Source organism: Hippocampus bargibanti, linkage group LG07, assembly GCF_051943395.1.
Source record: "Hippocampus bargibanti isolate YZ-2025 linkage group LG07, ASM5194339v1, whole genome shotgun sequence".
Lineage (NCBI taxonomy): Eukaryota > Metazoa > Chordata > Actinopteri > Syngnathiformes > Syngnathidae > Hippocampus > Hippocampus bargibanti.
The window spans coordinates 1,654,762-1,679,935 of record NC_142740.1 but is presented as its reverse complement, the minus strand read 5'-3'; the positions used below and the strand labels follow the sequence as shown (position 1 = coordinate 1,679,935).

Below are 25,174 nucleotides of genomic sequence, written 5' to 3'. Positions count from 1 at the left end.
GAGAGGAAACACAAAGAATTTGTTGCTCGAAAAAAAATGACATCAAAACGAACCCTGATGTCATCATGTCGACAACGTCCAAGTCGTGAGTGAGTGTTTCCATGCCTCACTTGGATTCCAAATGTAAGCCGGTTTATATTAGGGCCAGACCAATGCGGAGTTTTGTTTTAGGTCAATGACGATTCAGATAGTTGGCAGAAAGCAATCCCGAGAACTGATATTTGAATAAAAAATCTAGAGATAGAGCTAGCGATGTAGCGAGCTAGCGACGTAACTACATAGCTAATAAACTAGCTATCTATTTAGCTAGCTAGCTATATCTATATAGATATAGACACATCGATGTACATATATAAAATAAGAAAAATAACCTTTTTTAATCACCAAGCGCATGCAACAACAAAGAATTCCAGGCAGAAGATTTGATTGTTTTACAACACTTCATCATTTGTTTAATTTACCACAGAGAACCAGAGACGAATTCTCAAGCACAAACATTAGACGCCATAAATACAAACAGGAACATAAACACGATGAGCAAAGTTACCGGCAGTTGTTTTTTGTGTGTTTGTGTTCGGGGCTGAGGCTGCGGCCGCCATATTGGATGTGGAAGACCCCGGAGTAAACGAGTGAACGTCTAACTGGTTGAATAAAACCTCACCGTACAAAGTACACCAAATTAATGATTCTCGGTGATGCAGTGACACTTACAAATAGATTAAAAAAAAATCAAGATACTGTAGTTTGTTTGAATCTGATTATTATGACATTTTTATCAAGATTTCATGTCAATATGTATCATCAGTGTAGCGGTGTCTGAGACATTTGTAGCTCTAAAAACTCACGTATACATTAGGTGAAAAAAAACATGATTCTACATTAGAGGTCGCAAACTTAGCCCCCGAATTCCACTTTAGTATCCTGCTGTAATTGCCTTCCCTTTGTCAAGTCGATAAATCCGCTGACATTTCACAAATGGGCGCGACCCTGTCACTTTGACATATTGTTTTTGCGTCTTACCGACACAATGACTGATGTGCGTAAAGATATCGGCAGTAAAAAAAAAAACAACAAAAAATGCTCACCCATCGCAATTTCTCACTGGCATGTTAACAGCGGCCCTGTCTGTGGAAACCGTTCTGTGTTTTCGACGTCTCACCCAAGGTCGCCTGGAGACTGGGTGTGAAGTTTCACCCGACAAGGTGAGACCCCCCCCCCTCCCATGAGTTTCTTATTGCACAGGGTCCCAGAATAACCGCTAATCCCCTGCTTGATTCTCGCCTATGTTCAGGTGCGCCCCCCGAAAGTGGCTCTGTCGGCTGGCGGTGAGACATATGATGTTATTTCTTGTGAATTATACCCACTGGAGGGCTTTGTTATGTTGTTGTTATTTGGATAAATTGGTTTTGGACGTGATTCATTTCTCGCAAGGAATTTCACACCCCGACTCTTAAAACGCAGCAATGTGGTCCATTTGAGGTCACTGGGACAGCAAAACAAGAAGAAAACAAAGATGGGATGATTCAGTGATTCTCTATTTTACAATTAACAACCACCCTTTTTTTCCGATCCACTGTATCCTCAGTAGGCGAGGGGACACCCTGAACCGGTTACTGGCGAATCGTAGTTGCATACAAAGACAAAAAAAAAAAACATTCGAACTCACGCCGAAGGTCCTTTTGGAGTGTTTAATCAGTTTGCCGTGTATGTTTTTTCTTGGAATGTGGGAGGAAGCAAGAGTACCCGGAAAAAAACCCACACAAGCCCGGGATAGAACATGCAAAATTCACAAACATTTATAGTTCATTTGGACAAAAAAATTAAATGAATAAACACACATACATGAACAAGCAACTAAAGAAGTGGATAAAAATAGACAGACAGACACAATTAAATAAGTTGATAATAAATAAACATCAATAATAAATAAACACAAATAAATGAACAAATAACTAAAGAAATCAATAGTAAATAAGTAAATAGACAAAAGTAAACAAATAAATGAACAAACTAAAGAAGTCGATAATGAATAAATAAATACAAAACATATATAATAATGTAATAAATAAATAAATAGCCAGACAAACAAATAGATAAATACATAAACAAAACGAAATAAACAAGCAAACTACTAAAGAAGTTGATAATAAATAAACATAGATAATAAATAAATAAATAAATAGACAAATAAATGCAAAGAAATGAACAAATAACTAAAGAATTTGATAATAAAAAAGTAAATAAATAAATAGACAGACACATAAATAGACTAATAATAATAATAAATAATAAATTTCATTTATAAGCGCCTTTCAAAACTCAAGGTCACTTTACAGTCACAGGATAATATTTTTCTGCGAATGAGCAGCGGCAGCCACACGCGCCAGCGTTCACTCAACCCGGAAGTAACTCAAATAAAAAGAAAGCTAGCTAGCTAGCCTATTGATAGCCAACAGATAGATAGCCAGCTTGATAGTGAATAGCTAGCTAGCCAGCCAGATAGCTAATAGATCTCAAATAGCTAGCTGGCCAGCCAGATAGCCAAGCTAGCCAATTGATAGCCAACAGATCGATAGCCAGCTAGATAGCCAGCCAGTTCGATAGTGAATAGCTAGCTAGCCAGCCAGATAGCTAATAGATAGCAGATTACACAAACAAACAACGAAACAAGTCAATAATGAATAAATAAATACAAATAATTATAATAAATAAATAGACACATAAATAGACACAAATACATGACCAAACAACTAAAGAAGTTGATAATAAAAAAATAAAATATATATTTAATTGATTAAATAAAAAAAATAAAAAATACATAAGTATACACAAAATCAAGACATAAATAAATATACAAATAAATCTCATACAAGCTGTGTGTGTGTTAAATCAATATCGTGACCTTTATTGTCTGTTTTATTTTTAGTTCCTCAAATTATGACCCCCCCCCTCCCTCAACACCCTTAGTAACAAGTCACATAAATAATCCCGCTCTAGAGGGAGGGTGGTCTCTCCTGAGCAAAATACAGCCCCCCCCAGAGCTATTTTGGGGGCATCCGTAAGAGGACCGACCGTCGCCTTGTGTGGCTGGTGGGATTTTACACGTTTGCAGAACATTCCGGAGCACAAAAAAAAGGGGGGGGGGCTGTTGAGTGGAGGTATGATTTTTGCTCTCTAGCTCAGTGACTGTAAATTAGGTTTAGCCTGCCTCCACCCTTGGGCAGAGTGGGGGGGGTATGGGAGGGATAGGGGGTGTCCTCACAATCCCACTCCTCACTCAGTCGCTTTCAGTGTGTGTGTGTGTGTGCGTGTTTGTGTATGTGTGCTAGCGGGAGCACCACTGGGGGCTCAGGTAAGGCTCATTCCAATAGAAACGTTGACATTTGCGAGTATTTTATTGTTGTGTATTTGCGGCTACAATTCCAAATAATCGCCGTTGCCATGACAGACGTTCGAGTCGGAACTTTGTGCGTTAAATAGGAACGCCTCTTCCTCCAGCTGCTTCATGTCTGTCACTATTTTAGCGGTTAGCACTTATATACATACAAAGACACACACTTTCACGCTAATGTTTCAGATGAATCCTTGTGGCCATTTTCAAATTGTCGTCGTGTTTTTGTAGTTTTTCATCGGATATTTTGTGTGTTTTGAGCTGATGTATGTGAACTGAAATTTGGTTCGTATTTTATTTGTGTCTGAAATTGGTGACATTTTATTGTCGAATCATTTTTTTTTAATCAAAATAAAAGCAGTCACATTTTTGTACTTGTTTTCAGGCCTTCAAAATAAAAGCATGTTGCACTTTTGCAACTTGTTTAGTACATTTGCCTCTTCCTAAGTCACACTGCTCTAAATGTCAGTGAAACATTTGCCTTATTATACTCTTATTTTGGAAGTATGACAGGATGTGCGACGTCGATGCTTTTCTGTATCTTACAGAGCAGACCCCAAAGGTGATTTGCCTGGTTAAATAAAAAAAAAAAAAATTCATACATACATACATACATACATACATACATACATACATACATACATACATACATACATACACACATACATACATACATACATACATACATACATACATACATACATACATACATACATACGTACATACGTGCATACGTGCATACATACATAAATACATACGTACATACGTGCATACGTACATACGTGCATACTTACATACATACATTCATACATACATACATACATACATACGCGCATACACACACACGCACGCACACGCACACACACACACACACACACACATACAAAAATACATCTAAAAATACATAAACAGATCACTGTGGTCCGAATGTCCAAACGTCATCTGCCTTCTGTCCAAATAGTCTCTCTCTCTCTCTCTCTCTCTCTCTCTCTGTCTCTCTCTCTCTCTCTCTCTCTCTCTCTCTCTCTCTCTCTCTCTCTCTTTCTCTCTCGCTCTCCCTTCTCTTCAGACATTAGTTTGTAATTAAATTTAAAGACAAAAAGAAGAGCTCAGTGAGTACAGCTGGACTCCGCTTGAACTTATGCGGTCAGTTGACGTCCACAACATTGGAGCAATAACAGACAAAGAAGACGTACGATTCAGCCTAGTAATTTTTTGGGGAGGGGTTGGGGAAATCATCCTCCATTGATGATGTGAAGTGTGTTTTTGCTTGTGATCGTTCTCCTAAGTTTCCTGTCCAGATCGCTTCAGCGCCATCTGGCACGGATGCTTTTACGGTTTGCGGGTGAAAGGAGAGAAGTGGATTTTCCATCAGTGGAGGCTAAAATAAAAAATAAAAAAACAGGCGCAACGCAGGCCAAGGTGGCTTTTTGCACGCATTCGCACAACCGGCGCTGGGCAGCCATTTTGGTCCTCAAAAGCCACGTTTTAAAGGCCAGATCGTTGGATGAAGTAGAGAAAAAAAAACTTACAATGTGAACATGAAACCTCATTCTGGATTATTTTAACATGATATTCATCATCCAATGAATACCAAATCTTAATTAATGCTAATCATTGATTGAGCAACTATTGAACAGATTGAAAATCGTATTCTTCATTTCACTGTTGTAATAAATTTGCATGCAGAAGTATAATTGTATTATATTTATTGCATCGTATTTGTGATTATATTTTATTTATTATAGTACCTATGCTTGTCTGTGACTGTAAAGTGTCCCTGAGAGCTTTGAAAGGCGCTTAAAATGTAATGTATTATTATTGTAATTGTATTTCTATATATTTGAATATCCAAAAAGGGGCCCTAAGATTGACCCTTGAGGGACGCCACATGTCATAGCCATTCAATCAAATGCGAAACTTCCAACAGTGACAAAACAGCACTTTTCTTCCAAGTCGCACATGCACTGATCTATTTAAGCCTACTCCAATTTGCAATTAAAGTTAATTTAACAAATTATATTGTCAGATTAGCATTTAATTCCGATTGTTAAACGAAAATCGGAATTAAAAACAACAACAGACAGTAAGAGAAAAGAGTACAATTTCCCCTTGGTGTCAAAATCACCTCATGTCTGCTCCCGATTGTGTTAAAAGGAGACCGCAGGCCAACTTTTAAGCACTTCCTGTCGCGATAAGATGGCGCAACACGCCCAGCCGGGTTCTACTCCACCTGTCATCATCATTCCTACATTTTTTCCTCTCTCGCCGCCGCCGCCTGACTAATTCTTCACGGGTACTTTCTCCCACCCACACTGTCAGGCGTCAATCCTGTAAAGCGTCGCCCTCTGTTGAAAGAGGTTTGGGGTCACAATATGACAAAAATCGGGGGTCGCTATACACACACACACACACACACACACACACACACATACGCACACGCCTTCCGACTGACTGAATATGTTGCTAGCTAGACCGAAAATACTGACAGTCCAACCTTTTCCAGGCATCTGACCTCGCTTTCAGCTGCTTTGGTCAGCGATTTGCTGAAATTCCTGAACAACGCCCATGTACTGTCTCTTTAAATAGCGCACGCGTTGATTACAGTGATTGACACGAATGCTTCTCATTAGAGCATAAATTTACCTTTGGTATGTTTGGGAGGAGGCGGGAGGGGTCTTATCTACTTCCCGTACAGTCGCTTCCGCTTCGGCCTTGGCTGCCGTTTGCCACTTGATGCTTAGACAAGCTTGGGCAGGTGTGTGTGTGTGTGTGTTCCTATTTTTTCTATACTGTGAGGACTTGAACTTGACTGCACACATACTCGTCGGGAGTTGTTGCACTGTGGGGACCTGAAATGCCTCGTCGCAGGATCAATATCTGACATGCTAAGTCCCTAGCAAGTGGAGAAAACGAGTCTATGTGTGAGTCTTTTTTTTCAATTTTTTTTTAAACTTAAACTTAAACAAACCAGTTGGCAGTTGTTGCATTGTGGGGGGGGGGGGGGGGGGGGGGGGGGCGCCTAAAATGCCATCCTCAGAGGCCCAATACCTCACACTTAGTCCCCACCATGTTCAGAAAATGAGTAAGTGTGTTTCTGTGTGTGTGTGTGTGTGTGTTTTTTTTGTGTGCATCTACATTTGCATGTGTGTATATGTGAAGAGTGTGAATGAGTCGGCATGAAGCTGGCAGGCCTCTTGTTTATTCCAGCAAGCATCTGGTGTACAAGAGTGGAAAAAGCTACAATGTTATGTTTATTTATTTGTTTATGACGTCATTTGAGGAACATGTTACAAAAATATAAGACTTGTTTTTATTTTTATGAAGTCAATAGCTAGACTTTTCGAGCTCCCTGCACATACTCTCTCTCGCAGGCAATAAGGGCACCACTGCCACCTACTGTAGCGGAGGTGCAACCACACTAAGGCAAAAAAGTAAATAAATAAATACGTCATCATCTAACATTGCATCATATTGCATCAGTGTCATTTTAATTTCATCAAGCGGGTGCACAATTTATTTATGTATTTATGTATGTATGTATGTATGTATGTATGTATGTATGTATGTATTTGTGTGTTTATTCATTCAATCAGTCAGTGAGTCATTTTTTTCATTTATTTGTATATTTATTATGTTGTTTTTTGTAATATGATTTTCATTGTCATTTTTTTTAATGATAATATGTTTGTTGGGCAGGTGGTTCTGCGAAGGTCGCGAGTTGCACAACTCCCCCGACATCAACATCTGGCAAGATGGTGAGCTTCACACGCTGGTGATCAACGAGGCTTTTGAGGACGACACGGGACGTTACACCTGCGTGGCTTCCAACAGCCTCGGGGCGGACAACACTTCGGCCGAGGTTTACATTGAAGGTCAACCGCTCGCCTTATTTTGCATGTCGCCATGGCAAATTGTCGCAAGTCCTTCAACGTCCCTCAGTGTGCATAGCAAGCAACTGTTTGGCAAAGAGGGCATTTTTTTTTTCATGTTATGTAATGCCACTTTCACTGGAGGGCAAGTGTCAACGTAAACATCAAACAAAGAGCGTGTGATTCAAAACAACCAACTTACTTTGTCGGTGGAAATGATGCTTAGCTTAAATGCTAACAAACAATGCAAACTCCCATAGATAAGTCGTTGGAGCGGCTTCACTGTTGTTGTGCTTCTTAGCCTTTCATAAAAATAAATAAATAGACAAACTAACAAACAATGAATAAATGTATTAATTATAATAAATAGATAAATACACTAATAGATGAATGAATGAATGAATGAATAGGTGCACTGATAGTTGCATTGATAGTTGCATTAATAGGTACATTAATCGGTACATTAAGTGACACATTAAGCGGCACATTAGGTGACTCATTAATAGATACATTAATAGATAGATAAATGATGAACGAATGAATAAATGCATTAATAGATAAATACATTATTAGATGAATAAATGACCAAACCTTTAAATAAATAAGAAAATAAGTCGATAAATAAATGGATAGATGAATGAATGAATGAATGAATGCACGAACGGACGAACGAATGAACGAATGAATGAATGAATGAATGAATAAATAAATAGACCAATAAATGAACAAATAAATGAATGGCTGAATGAATGAATAGCTGAATAAATGAACACACAGATGGATGAATAAATAAATAAATAAATAGATAGATAAAAAAAATAATTCAAAGTTTGAATAATCAAAATGATTCATGGAGAAGTAACGGCGATCAACACCAAAATTCTGCAAGTGACATTTGCTATTTTGGAAGCATATTTGGGCATCAACGGTTTGCTTCGTGAACGAAGGAAATGACGATGACAAAAAAAAAACAAACAAACACAACACAAATCGACCTTTGACCTCGTTCTCATTCCAGGCGCCTCATCATCGGACTCAGACGGAGAAGGATCTCCGTCAAAGTCCAAATCAGCAAGCATGCCCGTGTACGTCTTTTTACACCCGCTCAACTGAAGTGTAAACAAGGTTGACGTCCCAAAAAATTTTATTGTCTTTTTAATTTAGCCTTCAGAAGAAAACAACTTCCATGTGCCTGACGATTCGCTCGCCGTCACCCAAAACCCCGGAGGTGCTTCCTCATCGCTCCACGTTGGTCCAGGCGTTGTCGCAGCCTCCTCACAGGGTGATGATCCCATAATTACCCCCCAAAAACAAAAACCAAAAAAATTACAAACATGTTTTCTTTCTAGACGCAGAGCCCGGTGTCATCGTTGTATGGCGGCGATGGCACAGGTGCGCCTGTTTTCACCAAAGTAAGTCGAATTACATAAGGCGTTTTTTTATTATCATCCTAATCGTGTCAGAGAAAAAAAAAAAAACTAACAAACAGTGCAGGAAGTTTACAACAAAATACAGTGATACCTATGTTTACGAACACTTTAGCTAACAAACCTTTTGCCTTACGAACATTAAATTCGCGAGAATATAATCTTGCCATACGAAGTAGTTTTCAGGAAACACACAGAGCGCCACAATGGCTGCCAGACTATTTTTGCTATCGAGTGGATACTTTAGCTTTTTTGGGACCAAAAAAAGACCTCACTACAGGCTAGTGTTCAGCCGAAGAGGACACAAAAGAAAATTACGATCAAGCAGAAGAAGGAGATCATCGAAAAACACGAACAATTTGTGCGTTTGTGTGACTTAGCGTCCCAGTACCAGTACGCTAAATCAACCATTGCTACGTCTGACTAAGGGTGTTTCTCTGTTGTCTAAGCAACTGTCTCAGGCAATAGAAGAGGTTGAAAAACTTCTGTTGATTTGGATTAACAAAAAGCAGCTAGCAGGGAATATTGTGAGCACGGCAACTTCACTCAGATATCATCAAGAGGCAACTACATCACAAAGGTAAATAACACGACTTTATTATACAGTACAGTTTATTTATTTAATTACAATATAACACCACATTTACTATACATATAATAAGGTATATTTTGTGTAGTTCTAAGGCTTATTTAGAAGAAAATTATGTTTTATGGGGACCAAGGAACGGATTATCTCATTTTAATGGTTTGTAATGGGAAATGAATGTTCGGAAGACAAACTTTTCGCCTTACACACACTTTCTGGGAACCAATTAAGTTCGTAAGCTGAGGTGTCACAGTACCGTTCCTGTCGCGTCAGTGCAACTGTAATCTGACCGTGAGTTCATTGAAAAGCATTGTCAGGTCTAGGTTTTTATCGATTTGTTTTTGGTTTGTTGAATTTTTTTGACTGATTCTTTGTTTAATTTTTTTTGTGATGTTTTTTTTCGGTGTGATTTTTTTATCATTTTTTGCTAATGGATTGTCTCATTAACTGAAACCCACTTTGTGATTTTGGTGGATTTTTTTTTGTCGGGTTTTTGACAATTTTTGGTCTTAAAAAGAAACCCCTTTTTTCCTTACAATTTCTTTGTACAATTTCATTGTTAAAAATTTCCCCATTTTTGGAGAGATATCGTGAGAATTTTTTTTTACTTGATGAATTTTTCAATAACTCATTTTTGCTGCCTTTTTTTCCCATATTTCCAATGGAGTCTATTTCCAATTTTTGCTGAGTAATTCTTCTATCCAGAAGGGGACGGAGTACCAACATTAAAATCTCACCCAGCAGTTCCAAACGTACCGACAATGAAGACATTTTATAATAACGCCTTTTTGCTTTTTTGTCTTCATTCAGCCGCTACAGGATGCACAGGCGTCCGAAGGTCAGGTTGTCGTTCTGGAGTGCAGGGTCCGTGGGGGGGCCCCTTTGCAGGTCAGGTGGTCCCGCCAAGGCCAGCAGATCTTGGACTCCCCGGATTTTCGGATTCTACAGAAAAGTATGTGATTTTACTTTTCAATGCTAATGCTAATCCTAATTAGACGCGAACATACTTGGCCACTAAAAATGACTGATTCATTTTGTGTGTGTTTGTTTTCATTACATCAGAGCCCCGATCTGCGGCAGAGTCAGGTACGTCCTCTGATTGTCTGTCTGACTTGACAATGTAGCACTTTGTAGTCAGACGATGTAAACAGTCTGAATCACCTCGAGGCGCACACATTTGACTATTCAGGTGTTTTCTCTTCAGACGTTGACTCACCTGCACGGCCAACTTGTTTTGACTCACCTTTGTGCGAACGACAGTCGATAATTGCCATCCTTCACTTCCACGTCTCGTGTGTCGGTCATGTCTCATTTACAAACCTTTAGCGTGTCAGCATTTGCAGTCCATGTCTTGTTTCTACTTTACTGCTTTAGCCCTGGGGGTAATGTCAACGCCCCACATGTTCAAGTGGTGCGGCCGATTCAAAGGGAGGTACGGTGAAAGATTTGCTGTTATGGGAGTTGAAGATTAATTAACCTAAGGTTACCTGCGGAGTCGGCTTTTTCGCACAGATTCCGTACAAAATGCGTCACCAATGACTTCATTTTGGAATAAATTTACTTCTGTCATTTAAAATACAAAATCGAAATGGTTCAAGAGAAGTAAACTGCTTTCATAGAGTGTCATGAAGCTGTCCACGTTAATGGGCGACTTGGGTGTGGCCAAGGAATTTAGATTGACCAGGTGCCTCGTGGTTAATTCTGTGTGACGTGAACAATGAATGAAGGAATCAAGACAGGAAAACAAAAATCATGACATTTTGTTCAAGAACATCAGATGACCTGACAATGATCCCTGTGGGATCCCACAGCTCATATCCTCTAGTGGTTCTTAGTCTTGTTGGAGGCACCGAACCCCACCAGTTTCATATGCTCACTCAGTGAACCCTTCTTTCAATGACTGTGCCCAGTAACTGCAGACTAGACCGAGGGGTAGACCTCTGCGGAACCCCTGAGACCGACTCACTGAACCCCTAGGGTTCCATCCAACCCAGTTGAAGTACCATTGCTAGTCTACTTGTATCTATGGGCCGTTTCTTCCAGTTGTTTTCTCTTATTCTCCAGTTATGTTTTTGTTTTGTTTTCCTCAGATGAGATCTGCACCCTGGTGATCGCAGAAGCCTTTCCGGAAGACGGCGGCCTGTTCTGCTGTACCGCCTCCAACACGTATGGTTCGGTGAACTGCTCCGCCCAACTGACTGTAACGGCCGGTGGGTCCAACGTCTCTGCGTTTGCCATTGTTGAGGTGGTTGAAGGGGTGGATGATGAAAGTTGACCACAAGGTCTGAGTGCAGATAGAGATGTTTTCCATTCCTCACAATCTGCTTGCATTGAGGACACACATTAGCACGGTTTTACAGGACTGTAGTTGGGCCACATCCTGCACCGAACAGATCTGATAAGAATCACGACCTGAATCAAGATTGACATTTGAATTAGGATCAGAAGCACAATTATCTATTAGAATGTGGATCTGGATTCAGATTGCTATTGAGATCAAGACCTCCATCAAGACTATTCAGAATGAGGATTGTGAACTGCAGACTTTTAGGGGAAATTTTGCAGCCCTTTGAAATCTGGAATGTACCAGATTTTGACATACAAAAGTGAGTGCATCATACAGTTTAGTCCTTTAGAGGGAATGGTTGACTAAACAGGAAGTGAGGGGTGGGAGTTGTGGGGGGGCTTCAGATGAGATGATACACAGACATTAAGTTAGATGAAAGCCAGAGTGAGATGAGGGATGAGGGGGGGTGAAATTCCCATTTCCCCTGATGTTTATTTCCCCTCAGGAGCCGAGGACTCCTCCTCCAGTAACGGTGTGTCTGGAGATAGTTCTGCACTGGAGGATGGGACGTCTTTCCCCCCGCCGCCCCCGCCCACCGAGATCAGCCTGCTGGAACTACCACCCAAGATGCCACCTCAGGAAGTAGAGCTATGGTCTCCAGAGCTTGAGGAAAGGAGACGTATGCCCAATGGTCAACCATGTCCACCTTCAGAACCACCACCCCCTCCTCCACCTCCTCCCCCTCCTCGGCGATCTGACCACGCCTCAATCCAGGTTCCGTCAGGCTTACCTGCCACCCCTGAAAAGCTGACCCCAAGCACTGGAAGGGAGACCCTACCACTTCCCACCAAGCCTAAACCAAAGCTGTGAGTACCTGCCATTGTCGCTTTTATGGGTGGAGAGAGGGTGGGACGGGGGGGGTTGTTACCCACTACCAGGGAGACGTCGTTGGGAAACCTGATAGCGTTGTTCAAGGGTTGAAAAATTGGATCGTCCACTGACTACCGCCTGTTACAGTTTTAATACTGTCCCAATCTTCATCTTGTGTTCTTATGCTTATTGAGTTCTTATTCAAAACCCAATCTGAATTTGACTAATTCCTTCTCCGGACTCTGGACATAGTTTTAGACCTGATCCTCATCCTACCCATAATTATAATCCTGATTCTGGTCTTGATCGTTTTCTCTGTACTGATCTTGATCGCGACCATGATCCCAATTTTGATCTCAATTTTGATCCAGTCTTCTTATCCATCGACGAAGGATTTGACATTCCGGTTTGAATCCCGTCCCTTTCAAGACTGTTTTCACAGACGGCAAAATGTGAAAACAGTCACAAGAATGTCTTTCTGTTTGCGTCGCGTTGCCAATCGAGGCTTCGGCTGCCAGGAATCGGTGGGATAACTGGGCCGTGACTCACGGCGTGTTTGTGGAAGTGGAAGTAATCAAACTCCCTAATGAAGTCTTAACAATAGCTCCCTTGCTGAGGTGTTATTTGTGGTTAGCTTTGCAAAAAAAAATCAGCAGCATGTGTGCTTCCTCCAGCAAGTGAAAGTGAGAGTAGCTCACTTTCCTCAAGAAAAAAGGCCTGAGACAGGAGGGGGCCAATAGGGGCATGGGGCCAAAAGGGGGAGGGAGCAGCGGGGCGGGTGGGTTGAAAAGCTTAAAGAGAGTCAAGAAAAATCATATTCACGTCCCGTTTGGCCTCTTTTGTTGTGAGGTGGGCAGTCCTTAAATGGACATGCGAGGCCTGGGATTGGTTAAGACGCCAAGTCAACTTGCCTCCCAATTGGACAGTCGAGCTAAAACGACCTGAATGGAATGAAGAAAGTTTCCATAAAAGGAAGAGAGCTGTCGGAGCTGACCTTCCTTGCAGGACCGAGGAGCGTAGGGGTATTTGGTGTTAGTGCCGTAGGGGAGGGGGTGCAAGCGGGTCATGGAAAGACCTGAATGAACTCGTATGTTCGGGAGTAGACTGCATGGAAACTAAATGGTAAGTGGGATGAAAAACAATCAATCATATTTTTTTTTCCAAATGAGGCCACACTATATCTGAATCTTCTTTGGGATGTGGAGTTCAAATCTTGATCCTGATCCTGAACCAGATTGATTGAAACCAAGTTCTGGGTCAGGGTTAGGGTTAGGGTTAGGGTTAGGGTTAGGGATAGTTCTGATCATCATCTCAATCTTAATTAAAATAAAAATGACGATCAGATCGCAGTATTTATCATGATCCTGATCACAATCTGAATTTTATCCATGTCCCAATTGTGATTTCAATCTAGTCTGACTCCTAATTCTGACATTGACCATGATCACACTCCAGATCGAGATCCAGATTGCAATCTGGTTTCTGATACCGATTCTGTTCGTAATCTTCAAATTGTATTCAATTAAGTCAGCCCGGGACCAGATCTGAAACAACAAAGGTCCAAAGTAGCAAACAAAACCAGGGCAACATCAGAATCAGAATGAGAATCAGAAAACCTTTATTCGTCGTCGCACAATGGGGAAATTTGCAGTCCACAGCAGCAATTTGAAAGGCGATGTGGTGGGGGGGGGGGTAGTGAAAGGATAGAAAACAAGATATTCTAAGCATAGCAAAATAAAAATGTCAACTGTATACTGTAAAACATGACCAAAAGCAAACAAGACGAAACAAACCGGACAGTGTGGAACTAACTATGACCCGACACTGAATAGTCTAGACGGGAGTCCTTTTAACCACCACTGATTAAAAACGCAGCTGCGAGGTCATCACCTTTCAGTTGTTGAACCGTCAGCGCTCTTTTGACAAAGACAGTCAAGTGACCAAAGACATGGCAGGGACGATCTTTTACTCTGAAAGTTATTTTATTGTGAAGGCAGTGGGAGGAGGTGGTGGTGGAGGAGGCCCTGCCTGGCAGACAGCCTGACTCATGTGGGAGGGGAGGGAAAAGGGAGAAGGAGGGAGTCAGAGCGCCTCTGTCACCGTCTGGGGCCGCCGAGCGCTCTCTATATAGGTCGCTCCTACCTGGTAGGAACGCAGACGTCAGCGCGGAAAGGACGCCGAGAGCGCTCGAAAAGGTAATTTTTTTTGGACCGCCATTGCCGTTGCGCCTTCATTCCTACTTTGGTCAACTTTGAAATAGTTTTTGTGCGATTGGGATTCCACCAGGCTCGCGTCTGGTCCCCACTTAGTTTGTTTTCCTTTCCATTTGATGGAGATGCTATCCCGGTTTGGGAATCCGGAGAAAGAATGCGATTGGCATTCCTGGTGTGATTAAGGGAAGGGGAGGAAGAGGATGGATGGATGAAGGTGAAGAAAGATGGAGGTGGACGCGAAATGTGAGACGGCAAAAGGAAGAAAAAGCCTCTCTGTGCTGCCTTTGAAAGGAAAACAGTCTGGTTGTATTTTATGTGTGTGTGTGCAATTAGAGGCCATGGAGAGCCAGGAGGAGGGTTTGAAGTGAATTGGGTGGGGGGGTGATTTGGGAATGGGCTTCAGTGGAGAAAGTTTTTTCCATGTCAGTCAGCTGACAAAGAGGACACGTAAGGAATATTTGTTATTTGTTTTTTGTCCCCCCCCCCCCCCCCCCCCCCCCCCCCCCCCCCCCCCGAAAAAAATGCATGACACAAGAGCGTCCCGTGTTTCGGAAGGGCAAAGGTCAGCCAAGATTGACCCCTGGAAAATTCCATATTAGCATTTTTTTTCTTGTCAAAGTGAGGCTTTAAATTATGACTTTGTGATATAAGCTTTTGTTATCCCAACCAACTCCCCCCCCAAAAAAAAAATGGATGACACTAGAGCGTCCCGTGTTTTGTAAGGGAAAAGGTCAGCCAAGATTAACCCCTGGAATATTCCATATTTTTTCTTGTCAAAGTGAAGCTTTAAATTAGGACTTTATTACATAAGCTTTTGTCGTCCCCCGATCCCCCCTCCCCCCAAAAAAAATATCAGCAGTTTTTTTCAGGGTCAAATTTGTCATTGAATGAGGCAAGGAACCATATTTGGGAATGGATGCCGGTTGGATTGAATGGGAATGGATGGGCTTGGATGGAAGTGTGCAGCCTTCTTTATCGGCACCCAAACAAGAAAAAAACAAAATCTGAACACATTCGGGAATGGCGCTCTACGTGATATTTTCAATTCCCGAATACATTTGTGAATGGCAGTGAATGAGTTGTGAAATGGTGAGAAAATGGATAAAAAAACACAGTGAAATTCGGACTCGTTTCAACTTTATTGATAGTTCAAAGGCAGAGTGTAGACTGCAAGGTTAAAATATCCCATCAATCAGGCTCCACAAATAACCCGCACAAGCCATCTGTATGATTTGAAGAGAACCTACAAGCAAGGGAACCAGCTATTAATGAAGTTTCTAGTGTGTCTGCCTGCATCTGTTTCTTTTGCAATATCACAACTTCGAAGATGTACAACCCAGAGCTCCTTGAGACACTTTATGCAAAAAGCGTTCCATTCCATCAAGCCATCAACGACCATCACAAAGGCACATAAAATGACTTTATTATATAGTACTGTTTATTTCTTTAATTACAATACCATGGCACATTTATTATACATAAACTAAGGTATATTGTGTGTCGTTTTAATGTATATATGTAGTTGAAAATTGTGTTTTATGGGGACCTGGGAACAGATTATTCTCATTTTAATGGTTTCCTATGGGAAATTAATGTTTGGAATACATACTTTTCACCTTACACACACTTTCTGTGTGTGAAAAAAAAAAAAAAAAAAAGAGGCGTCATAACAGGGAGGACGTTCGCAAAAGTAACAAAAAGTTTCCTGTCCTCGACCCAAATCAGCTGGTGCGGCATTTTGGAGTGACTTGTGAATGAACAATCACATTTCCTACAGTCCCTAAATGCAACGTCAGGCCTGGCCGTCCTTGTTTGCAAACATTCACCAATGGCCTCATTAGGTTCCATGCGCCATCGCACTTATCAGCTTCCTGTAACCCACGTCCTTAACATTTCCTGTCATCAGCTGGCCCGTAAAATGAAGCGGGACAGCTGCGGCAAAGTTATTTCTACTAAAAGCAAAGCGAGACCGAATTGCGGTTGTCACAGCTGGAATGAGAAGCAGGCAAGCAGGCAGGCAGGCAGAGGGCGGCCATTTCACAAATCGACTTTTGGGCCCAGTGTGCAAACACAGCTGCGTCGTCGTCGTGGCGATGGCGGAACATGTTCATCTTTCGTTTTTGGGCTGCGAGATGCGTGTGCAGTGGCGCTCCCTTATAATCACACACGGCGGCTTTTTTGTGAGCCGTACTGAGGATTGTGTACGTCTAAAAATAATAATAATAATAATTTAGGCTTTCTGGAGCTGAACTTCAATTTTTTTAAACTCATTCACTGCCATTCACAAATTTATTCGGGAATTGAAAATATGTCGTAGTTATAGGTGCTATTCCTGAATTTGTTCTGGCTTTTTTTTTCATGCTTGGGTGACGATAAAGCGGTGGCCATAGCCTCTGGCATTTTTTTTCCCTTCCACAAGGAGGCAGCATTTCCCTTTTTCCATTTGAGTGCTTTTTTACAGCTTCGGCGCTATATAAACCAATATGTCTGTTACACATTATATTTTGGACAGCCGCCCTTATTTCAAGCTCATATAACTCCAGACCCAAATAATTTAGGAATTATTATGTGGGTCCTGGAATTTGAGTGAAAATGACAAAAACCCTGGCACTGAAGTGGACATATTTTGGCACATCATCTGTCAGTGAATGAGTTAATATTGCTAGCTATCTACTTGCTATGTATTGGCTATCTGGGTGGCTTGCTGGCTATCTCGCTAGCTATCTATTAGCTATATAGCTATATAGCTGGCTAGCTTCCAGCTCTCTATGAGCAAGCTGGCTCGCTTTCTATCTTTTTGAGTTACTTCCGGGTTGAGAGAACGCTGGCGCGTATGGCTGCCGCTGCTCACCCATAGAAAAAAACGTATCCCGTGACTGTAAAGTGACCTTGAGAGCGCTTATAAATGACATGTTTTATTATTATTATTATTATTATCATTTTATTTTGTCTGTGTAATAAGCTTTCAGTCGTAGAGGAGTGGTCCATCGATGAGAAGGTTTCTTCAGCCGTCATCTGTACTTCTCTGAAGGTGTCGGACGTTTCGCTTCTTATCTAAGAGGCTTCGTCAGCGAAGTAAAATCTTTTGCTGGTAGTTTTGGCCCTACATATATCCCTACTGTCCAGACGTGGCGGTGGCAGACTGTGCTATGATTGGTCCCTGCTCTCAGGTTGGGGGAGCAGAGGACTACTCCATGCGGCAACACTGATTACGTCTATTTTCGACTGGCCTGATTACCCCATTTGAATTGGTATCACCTCATCAGCATAACTAAGCCTATGTTGCCTAAGAAGTCAGTTGTAGGAACGATCCAACTTAAACCTCACACCATGGCGATTTACTGATGTGGTGTGTCTGGAGTGTCGTGAGAGGAGACCAGGATGAGGCCGCAATGAAAAAAAAAGTTTCCTCTGCGCTCTCGCACGAATGTTCACACTCGTGCACAGCCAAAAAAGGAAATGGAGCTGCTGCAGAACGTCTGCCAGCTGCCAAACTATTCCAGTAAAAGCACTCTTTTGCTCTTTGGGGAATGCAGGGAGCAAACGTATATACATGCTGGACACACGACGGCGCGTGGCCCACTAGATAGCTAGGTAGATAGCTTCATAGCTATGTACTGAGATACCTAGGTAGCGATATCGCTAGGTAGCAATATTGCTAGGTAATTATATAGCTAGGTCACTAGCTTGATAGCTATGTATCGAGATAGCAAGGTAGCCAGATAACTAGGTAGCAAGATAGCTAGGTAGCTGCATAGGTAGTTATATAGCTAGGTAGCTAGCTTGATAGCTAAGTAGCGAGAAAGATAGGTAGCGATATAGCTTGGTAGCGACATAGCAAGATTGCTCGGTAACTATATAGATAGGTTGTTATATACCAAGGTAGCTAGCTTGATAGCTATGTAGTGACATAGCAAGGTAGTGAGATAGCTAGGTAGCTATACAGATAGGTAGTTATATAGCTTGGTGACTAGGTAGCTAGCTTGATACATATGTGGCGAGATAGCAAAGTAGCAAGATAACTATATAGCTAGGTAGCTATATAGCTAGGTAGCGATATATTTAGATAGTTAGGTACCTATATAGCAAGGTAGTTATATAGCTAGGTGACTCGATAGATAGCTTGATAGTTATGTAGCGATATAGCTAGGTAATGATATAGCTAGATAGCTAGGTAGCTATATAGCTAGGTGACTAGGTAGCTAGCTTGATAGCTATGCAGCATGATAGCTAGGTAGCGATATAGCAAGATAACTAGCTTGATAGGTACGTATATTGAGAGCTATGTAGCGAGATAGCTAGGTAGCGAGATATCGAGGTAGCGATATAGCTAGGTAGCTATATAGCTAGCCATGTGAAAACAAATTCCAATGTCGTTTGTTTCCACGCAGGAACGCATCGCAGCTGAAGCAGCTTCAAGAGCAGATTTTATCGGAGCAGCGGGAAGCCGCCATCTGGCATCAGCAAAACCAGGAAGTCCCGCCTCCCCCGCAGGAAGTGCTCCCGTTTCACTCGCCGTCCCCGCCCCTCCCTCCTCCTCCTCCCCACTTGCAAGAGTTGGAGAGCAGCGCCACCATGCAGGCCAGCGCCTTCAACGACGCTCGGCCCAAGCAGTTCATCGCCGCCCAGAATCCCGGCGGCGGCGGCGGCGGGGGGTACGCCACCCACTCCTCGGGGTCGTCGGGCTCGAACCTGTCGTCTCCGTTGTCGCCGCCCACTTCGCATAAACCTTTTGGCAAGATGGCGGCGCCGCCGTTCCCCAAGGGCGCGGACTCGCCCGGCTCGCCCTCCTTCCCGCCTCCGCCGCCAGCCTTCTTCATGGCCGCTAACCTGCCGTCGCCGTCGGGCGGCCCTCAGGACTTCCCTCCTCCTCCGCCGCCTCCGCCACCCCCTCCGCCCCCCGCCTGCGTATCCCCCGGCCTCTCAGACGCGTCGTCGCCCTTTTCCTCCGTCCCGCCCTCTCCGGCTTCCAGCTTCCTGTCCTCGGTGTTGCCGGCCACGCCCACCGTGCCGGCCACGCCCACTCTCAACGCGCTGGGCCTCCCCAGAGGAAACGGCACTGTGTGAGTTCCCAAATTCTTTTTTTTTTCTTCCCGGCATTCCTGCCTGAGATAGGATGACCCGTTGAGGAATGGCGGAACTAATGGAGGCCAGCTTGGGGGGGGCGGATAGAATGCGCTGCTTTCATAAAATCGTACAAATCATACCTGCTAAAACAAACAAATAAATACGCAGATAGCTCGCTTGCTAGCTATCTAGATAGATAGGTGGATTGCTAGCGAGAAGGAATAGCTAGCGAGAAGGAATAGCTAGTGAGATGGAATAGCTAGCGAGATGGGTAGCTAGAGAGAGCCAGCGAGATAGATAGCAATATAGCTAGCCAACGAGGTAGATAGCGAGATAGCTAGCCAACTAGCTAGATAGATACATGAATTAATAAATAAATGAGTAAAGAAATAAAGATGGTAATAGACAAACACAAATGAATAAATTGATAAAAGAATAAATGAATGAATGAATAAATAAATACACAAATATGGTAATAAATGAATACAAGAATGAAAGAATGAATACATAAACGAATAAATGTTTAAAAGAATAAATGACTGAATAAATAAATACATAAACAAATACATGGGACAATTAAAGGACAAATAAATGGACACATAAATAAATAAGCAACCTAGTAAATATGTAAGTAAACAAACAGTAGTAAACAAATACACAGATGAATAAATAAATGAATAAATGGTTAAAAGAATGAATGAATGAATGAATGAATGAATGAATGAGCTAGCGAGATAGCTAGCCGGCTAGCTAGATAGATACATGAATTAATAAATAAATAAAGATGGTAATAGACAAACACAAATGAATAAATTGATAAAAGAATAAATGAATGAATGAATAAATAAATACACAAATACGGTAATAAATGAATACAAGAATGAATGAATGAATAAATGAATACATAAACAAATACATAAATAAATACATGGGAAAATTAAAGGACAAATAAATGGACACAAAAATAAATAAGCAACCTAGTAAATATGTAAGTAAACAAACAGTAGTAAACAAATACACAGATGAATAAATAAATGAATGGTTAAAAGAATAAGCGAATGAATGAATGAATGAATGAGCTAGCGAGATAGCTAGCTAGATAGATACATGAATTAATAAATAAATTAATATGGTAATAGACACACACACAAATGAATAAATTGGTAAATAATAAATGAATGAATCAATAAATAAATACACAAATACGGTATATGTATCTGTAATATGTAAACAGTAAAACAGTAGTAAACAAATACACAGATGAATAAATAAATGAATAAATGAATGAATGAATGTGTTTCAATCCTTCATATCGGCTGCATTATGGCTTGATGTTAACTGGAACACAAAAGAGGGAGCATATCAATCCTATTCTGGCCTCCCTCAGAAATTATTTTGTTTTTTTCCGCGCAGCAAAGCCTTCCCCAAAAAAGCGACGTCCACCCGCACGCCTCGCGTGGCTTCCGACTCCGACATTCAAGGCTCCAAAGACGCCGTCATCCAGGACCTGGAGCGCAAACTACGCTTTAAAGAAGAGCGCGTTAGCAACGGCCAACAGGTCAACAAAACCCCCATCTCTTTCGCATGCAGCTAACTACTAACAAAGTTAGCCACTTAGCCGCTAACCGGCGCTGCGTCCATGCTCGCAGAGGCTAACCTACGAGGAGAAGATGGCGCGCAGGCTGCTGGGGGCCGACAGCGCCGCCACCGTCTTGAAGACGCGGGACGCCGAGGATGAGCCCGCCCCCACGCAGGTACTCGTACACGTCTGGTCCAATCAGGAGGCGGGTGGGCGGGCGGGGGGGGCGGGACCGTGGGCTCACTTTCCTCCCTTTGGATGTTTTCACTTCCTGTTGTTGTCCCAATACTTTTGCATAATCCCTGTTTTTTTTTAATTTTTTTTTCTAATTTGACTTCCTGTTTCTTCGAAGTTGCAAAGGGCGCTTTTTTTTTTTGGTGATACACGCACAGCGCTAGCTACGTTAGCACGCAGCTAACGAGTCCGCTCTCTCTCTCTCAATTGGCGTGCTTGCGTCAGGAGTACAAGGTATCCAGTTTTGAGCAGCGCCTGATCAGCGAGATCGAGTTCCGACTGGAGCGCTCGCCGGTCGAGGAGTCGGACGACGACGTGCAGCACGACGCGGAACACGCGGCCGGCGACGGGACCCCGCCCACTTTCCGCAACAAACTCAAACACTACAAAGTGTTTGAAGGCGTGCCCGTCACCTTCAGCTGCAAGGTCCACGGAGAACCCAAACCAAAGGTGAGCCGGCGGGGGGTCTTGCGGGCATTTTCTTTTGCCAACTACGTCTCCATCGCGTGTCGCAGGTGTACTGGTTCAAAGACGGCAAGCAGATCTCCAAGCGCAGCGAGCACTACCGCATCGGACGCTCCGCCGACGGCACGTGCACGCTGCGCACGGCCGCCGCCTCCCTGGACGACGACGGCAACTACACCGTCATGGCGGGAAACCCCGAGGTGGGAGGGCGCAATCGCACTTTCCCCAAAAGAAGAGAAACCACCCACCGTGCACTTCACATTTATTTATTTAATTTTAATAATTTTATTTAGTTATTTATTTGGTTATTTATTTATGTGTGTATTTATTTTGTTTATTTATTTAAATAATTTAATTAATTTAGTTATTTATTTATTATTCTCTTGTTTATTTATGTATTTATTTATTTGGTTTTTATTTATTTATTATATGCCTGTTTACTTATTCAGTATTTACCTGTTTGTTTTTATTTTGGTTATTTATTTATTTAAATATTTAGAATTAGTTATTATTCTGTTTATTTATTTGGTTATTATTTATTTATTTTTTGTCTGTGTTTATCTATTTGTTATTTTATTATTTTTTATGTTTATTTGTTTAGTCATCAATTCGTTTATGTATTTACTTGTTTATTGATCAATTTATTTGTTTCTTTGTTTGTTTATTATTTACCTTTGTATTTATGTATTTATTTATTTATGAATAGATTTATTTATTATTTAACTCGTATTTATTTATTTGGTTATTATATATTTATTTGTCTGAGTTTATTTGTAATTTTTTATTTTTTTATGTTTATTTGTTTATTCATCAATTCGTTTATTTATTGACTTGTTTATTAATCAATTTATTTGTTTGTTAATTATTTACCTGTGTATTTATGTATTTATTTGTTGTTTATTTATTTATTTATTATTTGCCTCATATTTATTTATGTATTTATTTATTTGGTTATCTTTTATTTGTTTATTATTTGTCTGTGTTTATCTATTTGTTACTTTTTATGCTTATTTGTTTATTTTTTTATTATTAATCAAGTTATTTGTTTGTTTATTATTTACCTGTGTGTGTATGTATGTCTTTATTTGGTGTTTATTTATTTATGAATAGATGTATTTATTATTTGCCTCATATTTATTTATGTATTTTTTTATTTGGTGTTTATTTATTTATTATTGTTCCTTTATTTATTTACTTCTTTAGGAATCTATTAATTTATTTATTAATTAATTAATTTGTATGTTTATTTATTTTATTTACTGAGTGCAGTGTGAAAAGTTCTTTCTTTACCTCTCCTCGAAATTCTTTATAGTTCATTTTTTTCTCTATCTTATTTGCTTATTCAAATTAGGTTGAACAGTGTCTGGTAATAACTTGAAATGTATTGTGTGTGTGTGTGTGTGTGTGTGTGTGTGGGGGGGGGGGGGGGGGGGGTTAATTTGCTAAGGGCCTCTCCATTGATCGCTGCTGCTTGTATTGCACGCAGGGTCGCGTGAGTTGCACGGGCAGGATGATGGTGCAAGCCGTCAACCAGCGAGGTCGCAGCCAGCGTTCGGCGCCGGGGCACATGCGCAGGTAACGCACAACATTATAAGAGTGCACAAACAAACACACACACACACACACACACACACACACACACACACACACACACACACACACACACACACACACACACACACACACACACACGTGTTAAGGCCTGCAGAGGCTTGCATCAAACTTCTTTTGTGGAGCTCTTTTGCTAATGAGAGGCCACAGTTGTTTTGCTTTCCTCTCTCTTGACTAAAGTGCTTGTTGACAGAATAATGATGATGAAAGAAGTTAATAATAATAATAATCATAATCCATGTCATTTTTAAATGCCTTTCAAAACTCTAAAGGGCACTTTACAATCACAGGATACGTTTTTTTTATACACTGTGATACCTCGGTTTATAAACCCCTTGGCTTACGAACTTTTTCGTTCACGAACGTTAAATTTATGAAAATTTCAACTTTGATAGTTCAAAGGCAGAGTGTAGACTGCAAGGTTAAAATATCCCATCAATCAGGCTCAACAAATAACCCGCTCAAGCCATCTGTACACTTGATGCAAAAAGCTATCAACCCAGCTAAACAGAACACAATTGATGAGGAACAAGGTAAAATGATCGCAGAGAAAGCACCTACAAGGGATCATTCCTTAAGATCATGAAAGAAGAAAAGCTATGTTCCTCATCAAATGTTTAATTGGATTGGATTTGCCTTTATTAGTCTCACAGTGCAGAAATTTAATGCGTTTAATGCTGAAGAAACCGGACACTCCATTCCATCAAGTCATTAACGACCATCACAAAGGTAAATAAATCGACTTTATTATACAGTACAGTTTTTTTCTTTAATTATAATACCATAGCACATTTATTATACATAAAATAATGTATATTATGTGTAGTTTTAAGGCTTAGACAATTAGAAAATTATGTTTTATGGGGACCTGGGAACGGATTATTCTCATTTGAATGCTTTCCTATGGGAAATGAATGTTTGGGATACACACTTTCGCCAAGGTATCACTGTACAAATAAATATAAATGTATCTATATTTTATCTCCGTGCAGGCCAAGGTCGCGGTCCCGAGACAGCGGCGACGAAAACGACAACATCCAGGAGCGTCACTTCCGCCCGCACTTCCTGCAGGCGCCCGGCGACCTCATCGTGCAAGAGGGACGACTATGTCGCATGGACTGCAAGGTGGCACAACCTCGTCATTTCCTCCCCAGAAATAGATTAATAAAAAGGTGTTGAAAAAAAAATTATGACATAAACGCAGTCCTAATTTCCACACAAAAAAAACAAAAAAAAAACGCATCTTTCCATTTGATCCAAATCTCCATTTTTTTTTAAATTAATTCGGATTAATGTTTTTTTAAGTGTAAAAATCTAAATACAAATTACAGTTTGACCCAAATGAAATACAGTAAAGTTATATCGACCCGATAGTCCCGGTTATATCGATATTTTTTCGGACTCCCTTGAATATCCATATAACGAGACTGTATTAATAATTTCAAAAAGAAATAACGAGCTAAAACAAGTTTCATTGAGGAAACATTTCCAATCTAACATAATCTAATCTTACAAGATAAATAAATAAAATAACATAATAAAACAATAAAAAAAAATAAATGGCAACGTTGA

The 25,174-nt window shown here is 41.0% G+C and overlaps 1 protein-coding gene across 2 annotated transcripts in view; it reads left to right on the top strand.

Moving 5' to 3' along the window:
• palld (palladin, cytoskeletal associated protein) overlaps positions 1–25,174 on the top strand; it is a 36,584-nt gene that overhangs the window by 6,884 nt on the left and 4,526 nt on the right. For both annotated transcript variants that reach the window (XM_089000200.1, XM_089000201.1), the window contains exons 3-17: positions 7,091–7,266; positions 8,282–8,348; positions 8,428–8,545; positions 8,613–8,675; positions 10,087–10,228; positions 10,339–10,362; positions 11,367–11,486; positions 12,069–12,429; positions 19,038–19,709; positions 21,127–21,271; positions 21,363–21,467; positions 21,752–21,976; positions 22,042–22,191; positions 23,478–23,566; positions 24,595–24,727. In XM_089000200.1, the coding sequence (XP_088856326.1) occupies positions 7,091–7,266; positions 8,282–8,348; positions 8,428–8,545; positions 8,613–8,675; positions 10,087–10,228; positions 10,339–10,362; positions 11,367–11,486; positions 12,069–12,429; positions 19,038–19,709; positions 21,127–21,271; positions 21,363–21,467; positions 21,752–21,976; positions 22,042–22,191; positions 23,478–23,566; positions 24,595–24,727 (2,590 nt within the window). The remainder of the gene's footprint in view (positions 1–7,090; positions 7,267–8,281; positions 8,349–8,427; positions 8,546–8,612; positions 8,676–10,086; positions 10,229–10,338; positions 10,363–11,366; positions 11,487–12,068; positions 12,430–19,037; positions 19,710–21,126; positions 21,272–21,362; positions 21,468–21,751; positions 21,977–22,041; positions 22,192–23,477; positions 23,567–24,594; positions 24,728–25,174) is intronic.